The 12,302-nt window shown below is 45.1% G+C and overlaps 1 protein-coding gene across 4 annotated transcripts in view; it reads right to left on the reverse strand.

Moving 5' to 3' along the window:
* CLIP1 (CAP-Gly domain containing linker protein 1) overlaps nucleotides 1-12,302 on the reverse strand; it is an 88,898-nt gene that overhangs the window by 12,656 nt on the left and 63,940 nt on the right. For all 4 annotated transcript variants that reach the window (XM_059676128.1, XM_059676127.1, XM_059676125.1 and 1 more), the window contains 2 exons: nucleotides 9,920-10,040; nucleotides 2,623-2,675 (listed from right to left, as the gene is read on the reverse strand). In XM_059676128.1, coding sequence (XP_059532111.1) covers nucleotides 2,623-2,675; nucleotides 9,920-10,040 — 174 coding nt within the window. The remainder of the gene's footprint in view (nucleotides 1-2,622; nucleotides 2,676-9,919; nucleotides 10,041-12,302) is intronic.

The raw sequence follows: 12,302 nt of genomic DNA on the forward strand, positions 1-12,302 counted from the left end.
AATGACTTCAGTGTAATGAAGGCAAGTCTATGCTTGCTTATGTCTATTCAATGGTCACTTCCAAATTAAATTGTCGACTAAGATCTCTATTTTTGTTTCAACAGCTACAACTCAAATAACTTGATGATTTAAGTACTTTTCAGATTTTTAAAGTAAGAGCAGATCAAATTCTTTTTAGTACTCTATGCTAAATTTACTTAACTATGATACACATAGACCTATATACAAATCCTTTATCAAACTGACTTTAGGAGGTGTTTAGGGGTTCAAATTATTAGCTCAAATATATACTTGCTTTCAGATTTCTGAAACAGACATAACTTTCCATAAGGGTTAATAAACAATTTAACAAAAAAAAAAACAGAGAGAGAGGAAAAAAAGGTGTAGCCCGGCCGGTATGGCTCAGTGGTTGAGCCTCTACCTATGAACCAGAGGTCACAGTTCAATTTCTGGTCAGGGCACATGCCTGGGTTGTGAGCTAGATCCCCAGTAGGGGGTGTGCAGGAAGCAGCCGATCAATGATTCTTTCTCATCATTGATGTTTTCTCTCTCCCCCTTTCTCTTCCTCACTGAAATCAATAAAAAATACATTTTTAAAAAATAGTTGTAAATATGAAAACATAGATTTAAAATTTTTTTCACTCCCAGAAAAATTATCATTTTTATCTGCATTTACTGATAACAAGAGTGATTTTTAAAAGACTTTCTCCTAAACATATCCTGCACCGAAAACAGGAGCAGAGATGGTGAAATAGGAAGATAGGGATGTTCCACCTTTTGAAACCATGAAAAAAGTCAACGCCCAATCACATTTTTAAAAAAATACATTTTTTATTGATTTCAGAGAGGAAAAGAGAGAGAGAGATGGAAACATCAATGATGAGAGAGAATCATTGATTGGCTGCCTCCTGCACGCCCCCTACTGGGGAACAAGCCCGCAACCCAGGCATGTGCCCTTGACCAGAATTGAACCCAGGACCCTTCAGTCCACAGGCCGACACTCTATCCACTGAGCCAAACCAGCTAGGGCCCCAATCACATTTTGAAAGATATGTGGTAAGGACGGACAAAGACAGCATCTTTCTTTTTAAAAATGAATAATAGTAAGTGTACAGCGAGACAAGAACAAGCATAAAAATCGGAGGATCTGTGTCTTACACCTGCATCTGAGTTCTTGGACCAAGGTGCTGACTCTTCAGGCTGGCACTTCATCCTTTTTGTTTTTGTTTTTAGTTTCTCTTTGCTGTTGAGGTTTCATCGTTTTTAAACGCACGCCTCACCATATACTTCAGTGGGCTGTTTTGAGCTTACAGGCCTGAGAATTACCAACTGCTACGTCCATGCAAGGGGACATGCCAGGGCTCACATCAGCCCGTTTTCATTTGTCCACTGGCCAGGACGTCACAGGAAGAGCCCTGTGACCTTTCACCTGACCTGGGTAACTGCGGACATGAGCTGCTGCTGCTGCTGCGTTTTTAAAATTTATCTTTATGGTTGAGAGTCTTACAGATCTCCCCCACAAAGTTCCTTTTAAAGAAACAAAGCCTTATGGATGTAAAAATAAACACCTGAGGTCCACATGGGCGGGGCTGTGCCTCACGCAGAAGCTGGGCTAAGGCAGGTCAGCCTGGTCACCACGCTCAGGCATGGTCACCCGGAGGACACTGGGCGGGGCCAGGGGTGTGGCGGTGACGAAACACGTGCATTCTGGTGTGAAACTTGAACAGAGAATGAATCTAATCAGAGAGGGAAAGGGCGAATGGCTCCCCTGGACCGAGGCCCAACATCCTGTAGGATGTCGCTTATGGAACTCAGATATCTTGTGGGCGAAGTGCAGCTCTCAATCCCTCAGCAGGTTTGCCGAGTGGGCAGGAGGGGCGCTGCTGTGTAAATAGCACCCATGGGCAACTGCCTGGGCAGGGGAGCCCCTGGGCCCTGACAAGTAAGAGAATACTTTGCAAGAGCATGGAGAATTCTTGTTTTTCTACTTTATTTCACTTTTTTTTAATTTCTCTAGACACAAACTGCACATTTTAAAAGAGCAGACAGACTGTCAGGATGCATAAAAGCACTAAGCTTCTAAATGACTATTTCTGTGGGCCTGTGTATCCTTACTCAAAAGGACTGGAAGGCTTTCACTTGAATACTGTGTGATTATCATGAATAAAATGACAAAGCTCTTTTTTCTGAAAATAAATGGAAACATTTATAATTATGTTACCCATTATTATTGAAAAATTAAAATTTTTACATCATGGAAATCAGTGTTTATAGGCCGATCAATTACTCCCTGTAAAGTGATAGCATTTTCTAGTTACTGAAACTAGGAGGGAGCAGCAGTATCATATGAGACAATCTGCTTTTAGAAAACTTCCAAACAAATGCAACTGAACGTGACTTGAACTGCAGCTGTTCTTTGTTTTAGGAATGAAGGCTGAGACTTTGGCAAATGAGTTTTTATCATTTGTCAATGGTGAGTACTGAGCTATCAGGATGCAATTTTCTGAATGAGAAGGTCGCACACTTTCTATACGTCACCGCACACATCACCTTCTAACGTTTTCCTTATTAAACTCGCACACTCACACACATGCCAATGATAAACAGAAAAAGAAGACCTACCTCTTTTTCATTTCTAACAACTGATTGTTGAGCACAGATCTCTCCTCTTCCACCTGGAAAAAAGCACATATATGGAAGTTCAGTTCCTAACGAGCCGGCAGGGAGGCCTAGTTCTCATGCCCCGGGTTCCATTCCCAGGCCCCAGGCAGTGAGAGCAGCTGGCACCATATCACAGGATATACAGCTATTTGTTTATAAACCATGTATGACCTGACTGACTTCCTTTCCTCACGGACTCAAGAATTAAAACTATTAATCAACAGCTGGTTTTGCTCAGTGTTTAGAGTGTCGGCCGCCCACAGTCCAAGGGTTCGAAAGTTCAATTCCTGGTCAAGGCCACATACCTGGGTTGCAGGATCCCTGCCCGGGTTGGAGTACATGCGACAGGCAACCAATTGAGAGTCTCTCTCTCATCAATGTTTCTCCCTCTTTCCCTCTCCCTCCTTCCCCCTTCCATTCACTCAAAGAAAATTAATGGGGGGGAAAATATCCTCGAATGAGGATTTACAAAACAAAACAAAGTATTAAACAACATCTGAACAGTAAAGGGGCATAAACCTTAGACCAGTGATGGCGAACCTATGACACACGTGTCAGAGGTGACACGCGAACTCCATTTTTTTGGTTGATTTTTCTTTGTTAAATGGCATTTAAATATATAAAATAAATATCAAAAATATAAGTCTCTGCTTTACTATGGTTGCAAATATCAAAAAATTTCTATATGTGACACGGCACCAGAGTTAAGTTAGGGTTTTTCAAAATGCTGACACGATGAGCTCACAAGGTTCGCCATCACTGCCTCAGACATTCAATAAATGTTAACGGATGAGTGAGAATGTCATGAACATTCTGGTTCCTTTCCTGAAACAACAGAGGCTGAATGTCACCGACTCAGGGAGAGCAGGAACAGGTCATCTGCTCTCTGTGGGCCTGTTTTATGCTTGCTCTATCTCAAGCCTTCATTTCTCGCCTATAAAATACAAAGGTTTCTATAGAATCAAGTCATAAAACAGAAAGAAAGACAGAGGGAACCCTCTGCTGTAAAGAAGAGTGAAGATCCCAGCTAGTATGGGTCAGTGGTTGAGCGTCAACCTATGAACCAGGTTGGCAGGGTTCCATTCCTGGTCAGGGCACATGCCCGGGTTTCAGGCTCGATCCCCAGTAGGGGGTGTGCAAGAGGCAGCCAGTCAATGATTCTCTCTCATCACTGATGTTTCTAGCTCTCTCTCCTTCTCCCTTCCTCTCTGAAATCAATAAAAATTAATTTAAAAGTTATATTAAAAAAAAAAAAGACAGAGATTCTGTGGTCCAACTTTACTCAGCCCCACTTGCCCAGAAGCCCCTGAGCCCACATGAAAATTGTGATGGTTAATGATCACCATTTCTCCAAAATAAAACATGGCAAACTAAAAATAGAATTCCCTTCCCAAGCATTCATGTTTGGTAATTCAGGTTTGTTTAAGAGGCAGGCAATCACTAATGTATCAACTTATTTATTTATTTTTAAATTCTTATTTATTAATTTGAAAGAGAGAGAGAGACAGAGAGGGGAAGAGAGAGACAGAAACATCAGTCTTACTGATGCACTCATTGGTTGATTCTTTTATGTGCCCTGACTGGGGTTTGAACCTGTAACCTCGGCATATTGGGATGACATTCTAACCAGCTGAGCTGCCTGGCCAGAGCCCATTCGTGACTCAGTTTAGATGATAACCCCGTGTAATGTTTTTTATATGCACCACATGCTATAACCAAGAAGAATTGTGGATGAAATACTGGTATTGAGTCTCTAATCCTATCCAGTTGTCACAGGCAAACTGTAACCTCATTCTGCAAATAACCAGGGGAAATCAGCACAGTTCCCATAGTGACAGCCAAGTGCATCTGCAATCCTTACAAAGGAAAAGATGTATGAGGGTTGGGAATGATAAATCAGACATTTCAGAAGTGACTGCCTAAGATGACTATTGGAACAGAACTCACAGTAAGATGGTTATTTTTAGTATTCCCCATGAAAAGAATGCTCTGCATGCTCTCCATTCCTCCTGAGACCACGTGACCCCCCTGAATCCACACCCTGTGCTTCCACCGTCCACACATAGCAAGTGCCCCACTCCGTTAAAGATTGGGCTTTTGCCTGGCCAGTGTGGCTCAGTGCTTGAGTGTCGACCTATGAACCAGGAGGTCACAGTTCAATTCCCGGTCACGGCACATGCCCAGTTGCACACGCTATCCCCAGCAGGGGTGTGCAGGAAGCAGCTGATCAATGATTCTCTCTCATTGATGTTTCTATCTCTCTCTCCCCCTCTCCCTTCCTCCTGAAATCAATAAAAAGAAATTTATTTTTAAAAGATCAGGCTTTTGGCAGCACAATTATCTGCAACAAAGCTTTGGGCTGGACATGTGAGGAAGTCCAAGGACATCTCAATGTCTCTACACCCCCTGAAAGACAGGACAGGACATGAAGCCCTGGCTAAACACAACACACTCATTTCATCTCCCTCCTGCCTGGTTCCACGACTCCTGCTGTCCCGTGGCCCGTGTGGGGAGAGAAGAGTAGAAACGACCACAACATGGAGCTCTGAGTGCTCCACGTAAGACAACAGTGGCAACTGTGACAGAACACAAAGAAGGAGCCGAGAGCTCTGAGCTGAGAGGCGACGAACTTTAGGGTGGGCTTCTGACAATGAGAGGTTCACCACATGGGGAGGGAGAAGGGAGATGCCAGGTACAGCAGGAGATGCAGAGAAAAAAGAGCGGAAGGAGCGGAAGAAGTTACGAGGGGAGCGTTGAGAATGCAGGTAGTGGTGCTAGGTGCTCAGGGAGGGAAGGAAGGCAAGACCGGTGGCACCACTTGGTAAGCGATGATTCAGGCACGAGTCACCTCGGTGCAAAGAGCAGCATGCAGGGGGCTGGGAGGAAGAGGGGAGGTAGAAGACAGAGGCAGAAAACAGAACGCTCTTTTTTAAAGTTCGAAAAGAAGGAAGAATTGGGGTTGTAAGTGTGAAACCGCACAGCAAGATTTAGAACTGCTTTTAAGGAAACGAGATTTCTCAGCCCACGGGGGATCTGAATGGAAAACTAGTGGTAGCAACTACAGGCAGCACGCAGACATCAGGAGGGACAGGTGACAAGCTGAATGGAGAAAGGAGACATGAAACACCTGAAGCAAAGGGACAGACAAAATGTGGTCCGTCCACCCAATAAAATACTATTCGGCCACGAAAAGGAACGAAGCACTGACACCCGCCACATCCTGCATGAACCTCGAGAGCACGATGCTGAGAAGCCAGACACAGACAGACACATGCTGTATGATGCCATTTATGGGAAATAACAAGAATAAGTAGCCCCGGCCCATTTTGCTCAGTGGTTAGGGCGTCGGCCCTCAGCCCGAAGGGCCCCAGGTTCAATTCCTGGTCAAGGGCACATGCCTTGGTTGCGGGTTCCCCAGGCCCAGTCAGCGCTTGAGTGGGAGGCAACCAATCGATGTCTCTCTCTCACATTGATGTTTCTCTCTCTCTCTCTCTCCCCTCGTCTCCCCCTTCCACTTGATCTAAAAATCAATGGAAAAAATATCCTTGGGTGAGGATTAAAAATCATCATCAAATCCATAGAGACAAAGTTCACCAAGTGGGGAGGGAGAGGAGATTAGGGTTGCCAGGGGTGGAAGAGGAATGGGGAGAGACTGCTTACACGGGGGCAGCGTCTCCGTTTGAGGTGATGAAGCTGTTCTGGACCAGCACAGCACTGTGCATGGACTACATGCCACTGAACTGCACACTATAAAATGGTACAGCAGTGAATTTATGTCCTTCGCAAGTGACCTCACTTTTGAGCCTCCGCTTCCGCGACTACAAAGTAACCCACTGTCTCAGAGGTGTGCTGTGACGATTCTGTGAAATGTGCACAGTAGTCCGCTCACGTGATGTGCAGTGAGTTTTGGGGCTGCTAAGTAAGAGAGCCAGGATAGTTCAGATCCTACCCCGTGTCAATCTAGTCTTCGCTGTATTAATTTTTAGAATGAAACACTAAATATTTTTATTAGTACTACATTGAAAAGTCTTTTTTTTTTTTTTTAAATAGGGTTTCTGCCAAACATTGGCTCTGTAGTATATTTCTGAACATAGTTGATCAATAGTTTGGAAACGTAAGAGAGTAAAAATTTGTAATTTCACGTAAGTAAAAGTGCTCTATGTTCCCAGAGGTCATACAATCAGAGGACTAAGCCAGTGAATGCACCAGCCTTCTTTATTTTTTGTTTTTTATATATATTTTATTGATATTTTACAGAGAGGAAGGGAGAGAGAGAGTTAGAAACATCGATGAGAGAGAAACATCGATCAGCTGCCTCCTGCACATCTCCTACTGGGGATGTGCCCGCAACCCAGGTACATGCCCTTGACCGGAATTGAACCTGGGACCTTTCAGTCCGCAGGCCGACGCTCTATCCACTGAGCCAAACCGGTTTCGGCCACCAGCCTTCTTTAGACTAAGGTTTCTTCGAAGGTATTTTAAATGGGTGCTTCTTGACACTCTTCTGAAATATGTATACACACACACACACACACACACACACACCCCTCTATGTAAAACTGCAGATCTATATCAAGGGAAGAGTATCTGTGCTCCTTCTTGGTGATCAATGTTGTTAACAACCTCGAGCATCGAAGCCTATGATGCTTTACTCACACCCCTGGTCTCTCCTGAGTAAAACCTAGAAAACGGCAAAGGGCATAGCAGCCTCAGTCCCTACAGGGAAGTCATTTTCTTAGCTGCTCCTTTGCAGGTGCTGTTTCCTAACACCCTTCAACGTCACTGACTTTCAAATGTTTAGTCACAAAACCTTTTCGAAAGGAAGTTGGTTCAGACCCCAACATGCAGAAGAGGAAGAGCTGGGGGAGAGGAGCCCTGAAAGCCTCCCGAGGCACTGCAACGGCCCCGACGGAGTGCCCTCTGGATCTGGGTGACAGAGACAGAAATGTAATCAACGGCCCGCGAAGGTCAGGGCATGAGACGAGAGGATGACCTCTGGGTGTTCCTCCCACTTACGGAACCCGCTCCCCACCCCACCCCAGACAAGTTCAACAGATGATGGAGATGGGAACAGACGCGGCACTGAGCTGAGGGCCTTCCCTGGCCAATCTGCACAGACACACCGGCCTCAGAGCTACCCAGTGCTTCAGACGCTGGGGCTGCACCAGGGAAGAAAACCTCTCCTGGGTTCCTACTTCTCATGAACGCCAGCTTCTCGTGCGCCAATCGAAGGCGAGCACACCACCCTCTGTAAGGTAGCCCGCTCCGATTCTGTCCTGGCCCAAATCAGAAGATGACAAATGGCTCCTGACACCATTAGCTGAAGGAGGCTGAGCAAGTTACCATCTTCTCTGTGTTCCTGTTTCCCCTCTTGTGAATGGGTTCATGACAGTGCCACTCCTAGCATCACTGTGCAGATGAGTGAGATGACAGCTGTCACTTATTTGTGCCTGTCACATGGGAGGACTCAACAGAGAGAGACCATCGCCAACAGCACCGTGGTCCTCCCAGAAGCTGGAGAGATGAGGCATCCCTTTTGTGGAAAGCTATAATGGAGACTTTAAAAGTCTGAGTTCAACTCTCCAAAGACTTTTTATTTTTTAACCTGTGTTTTTTTTAATATATTTTTATTGATTTTTCAGAGAGGAAGGGAGAGAGATAGTTAGAAACATCAATGAGAGAGAAACATTGATCAGCTGCCCCCCCACACCCCCCCCACCGGGGATGTGCCCGCAACCCAGGTACATGCCCTTGACTGGAATCGAACCCGGGACCCTTCAGTCCGCAGGCCGATGCTCTATCCACCGAGCCAAACCGGTTTCGGCCAAAGACTTTTTTAAAAAAATATTTTTTTTATTGATTTCAGAAAGGAAGGGAGAGTGAGAGAGAGAGAGAAACATCAATGATGAGAGAGAATCATTGATTGGCTGCCTCCTGCATGCCCCCTACTGGGGATCGAGCCCACAACCTGGGCATATGCCCTTGACTGGAATTGAACCTGGGACCCTTCAGTCCGCAGGCTGACGCTCTATCCACTGAGCCAAACCAGCTAGAGCTCTCCCAAGACTTTAAAAGCCTGAGCTCAACACTGCCATAGACTGCACCATGTCCGCAGATACGCTACACACTTACCCCAAACTACTCCACCCGTGAGAATGAATGTTTGCAAAGCATGCTGGGAAATGTTTTCCCCTTGACTGGCAGAGCCAGAGTTACTACACAGTGATGTTCCCTCCGCGATGCCTCTTTGAGCTTCGGCTCTGACATGAGGTGTGACTAACAACCGAGCACTTGGATCTGGCTGCTAAAGAATAGAGAGCAGAATATGGCATTCTTTAAAGTCAGGTTGGTTTCAGTGTCTAATAAATTTGCCAGAAACCTGTGGGATTTAAATACAGGAGTAAACGGGCTGTGGCCAGTGTTCATTCTGGGTGTAACGCACCTCCTGCACACCAATGCACAGGAGTGCACACATACACGTGGTTCCAGTAGGAATGTCTGTTCAATGTCTTAAAATTTAAAGTGAAGCAGAGTTCTATTTAGAAACAGCTGCTAAGCCTCACACCAAAACCGTATTCTTGGAATCTGTTCTCTCTCTCTCTTTTTTTTTTTTAGAATATCATTTATTTTATTTTATTTTATTTTTAATTTTTTTTAAATATATTTTATTGATTTTTTACAGAGAGGAAGGGAGAGAGATAGAGAGTTAGAAATATCGATGAGAGAGAAACCTCGATTAGCTGCCTCCTGCACATCTCCCACTGGGGATGTGCCTGCAACCCAGGTACATGCCCTTGACCGGAATCGAACCCGGGACCCTTGAGTCCGCAGGCCAACGCTCTATCCACTGAGCCAAACCGGTTTCGGCGGAATCTGTTCTCTTAAAGCCAATTTTGATGAAAGAAAAAACAAAATCTTAGAGAAAATCATTTTAAAAGTGTAGTAGGAAGAAGATACTGTCCTGTCCATGTAAATGCATTGCTATAAGATCAGCTAATAATGATCTTAATTTCTAGTTGCTTGCAAGTTCCCAGTGTTGGTGTGTTTTGTGTAAGGACCTGTCAGTGACTCCTACCCTAAGCCCTATAGCATAGCATACTTGGAAACAAGGAGACACGTAACACAGGCGGCTTGACATCCCAGTAGGAAGAACCCAGCCACATGGAGCTCATCTGGAGTTGCCTCTAAGCAGCGCCCTGCCGGCAGCAGCAGGCATCGGCGTGTCCGAGACAGGGACGCCCACCCGAGGCCCACTGACCTTCTGATGACTCGAGACTTCGTCCCTGCTTCGCCCCAGCTCCTCGGCAAGTTTCACGTTCTCCGCTTTCAGTGCTGAAAGCTGCTGGGACTTCTGAGCAGCTGCCTGCTTCAGGGTTTCTCTGCAAGGACAGTGGGTGCAGGGTTACCATAGAAACAAGACAGGCACGGAAACTGTGGGAGCCGACCAGCTTCACAGCACTGAGGAAAATATATCTGGGTCACGTGCCCGATAGGATCTATAATAACAGGAGACAGTGTTATCTCCACACAGGAGGGGCTACATGGCTCTAACCTCTCAGGAGGAGGATTGCCACCCACGGTTATCACATTTTTTAAAAAATCTAATAAATTCTACATCCAGCCTTTCGCCACCCACATTTACCTTACTTCTAAACACGCCATACAAAATGCAATGTACTATCAAATAAATGACAAGAGAAATGGTCAGTGCTCCTCTTGTCTTCAGGACTATATCCATTAGGAAGTCATACTAAAACCTACTTATGTTGACAAAGGGATTTACTTTGCCGCCAAGGTACTCTGTCCTAACTGCATTAAGTCTGTAATCTTTTTGTTGCTGTTGTTGGTTGTTGTTGTTTTGCTGTCAGAAATAAAAATCTAATGGTCTCATTTGTCGATATCTGTCAGAATCAAGTGCTGGCCTGAATCTCAGTATATTTTTTTGGCCAACTAGAGGTGTAATCCCAAAGGAAATGTAGTTTTCTAGTTATATAACAGGGGTTTTTATTTGGACTATATTCTTTCCGTAATGCTAATCTATAATTAAAGGAAATAAATTTAAAAAATAGCCTACTAACCTATCTTGTGAATATCAGCATATAAAACACTAGAGGCCTGGTGCATGAAATTCGTGCATGGGGGTGGGAGGGTGGGGGGAGGGGAAGATTCCCTCAGCCCAGCCTGCAACCTCTCCAATTCGGACTGCTGGCTCCTAATCGCTTACCTGCCTGCCTGCCTGGTTGCCCCCAACTGCCCCCCACCCCCGCCAGTCTAGTTGCCCCTCACTGCCCCCCCTGCCAGCCTAATCACCCCCAACTGCCCGCCCCCCGCTGGCCTGGTTGCCACTCACGGCCCCCCCGCCAGCCTGGTTGCCCTTTGCAGCCTGCTGTTCAGTTGTTTGGTCGTCCCTCACTAACCCCCCTGCCGGCCTGGTTGTAGGCAGCCATCTTATGAGGGTTAATTTGCATATTACCACTTTCATATATAGGATGAGCAGGGCCTGGCTGGTGTGACTCAATGGTTGAGCATCAACCTATGAACCAGGTGGTCAGGGTTCGATGCCCGGTCAGGGCACATGGCCAGTTGCAGGCTCAACCCCCAGTAGGGGGCATGCAGGAGGCAGCCAATAAATGATTCTCTCTCATCATTAATGTTTCTGTCTCTCTTTCCCTTTCCCTTCCTCTCTGAAATCAGTAAAAATCTATTTAAAAAACAACAACACAAAAAAACTTGAGCTGGCTAACTCTATTTACTAAGCATCTTTCCAAGGTTAAAATTAATCCAAAATATGCCTCCCAAGTTGTTAACCTCCATACATGGACATTCCAAATATTTTATTTGATCACTACATTGTAGTTTTATGCCATCGCAGGTTTTGATACAATTATGAATTTTGAGTCTGTGCTGGCTACTCTCCATTTAGCAAGATGCCATACATGGCTGAATTCTGAGTCCAGTCATCTGGGTATAAATCCATCCGCTGACGCATGAACACATCTATTTTTAACTTCAATTGTCTAATGGGTGGCAGTGCTTGGCATCTCAGTTTTCTAGATTTTTAGTTCTCCATCCACCTACAATATGCACACTGGGCTGGCCTCGTGAAGATTTAGGGGAATAAATCTACAAAGCAATTCTCTTATTAGCACATTAAATTTGTTGTTTTACAGAGATATTTATTTAGCAAATGAAGGAAAACTGAGACAGAGGGAATTTTAGCCTCAGGTAATTAGTCATTCAAAACCTAGGAGGCTCAGTGAATAGAGCATTGGCCTGCGAAATGGAGTGTCCAGGGTTCGATTCTGGTCAAGGGTACATGCCCAGGTTGTGGGCTCGATCCCCAGTAGGGGTCATGCAGGAGGCAGCCAATCAATGATTCTTTCTCATCATTGATTTTTCTATCTCTCTCTCCCTTACTCTCTGAAATCAACAAAAATATATTAAAAAACAAACAAACATAAAAACCTGGGAGGCTTGATGTTAGCCATGGATCAAAACATACACGCACATAGGACAGCTGAAGCCCCTCTTCTGTCTAATCAATTCCTGACCAAATAAAAGGGTTTACTCATGATGAAATCATCATAAGCCAAACCTTTCACTCCCAGGTGAGCACTGCCCTCCTCAGGGGATGTTTGGTC

This window comes from Myotis daubentonii, chromosome 19 (genome assembly GCF_963259705.1).
Source record: "Myotis daubentonii chromosome 19, mMyoDau2.1, whole genome shotgun sequence".
Lineage (NCBI taxonomy): Eukaryota > Metazoa > Chordata > Mammalia > Chiroptera > Vespertilionidae > Myotis > Myotis daubentonii.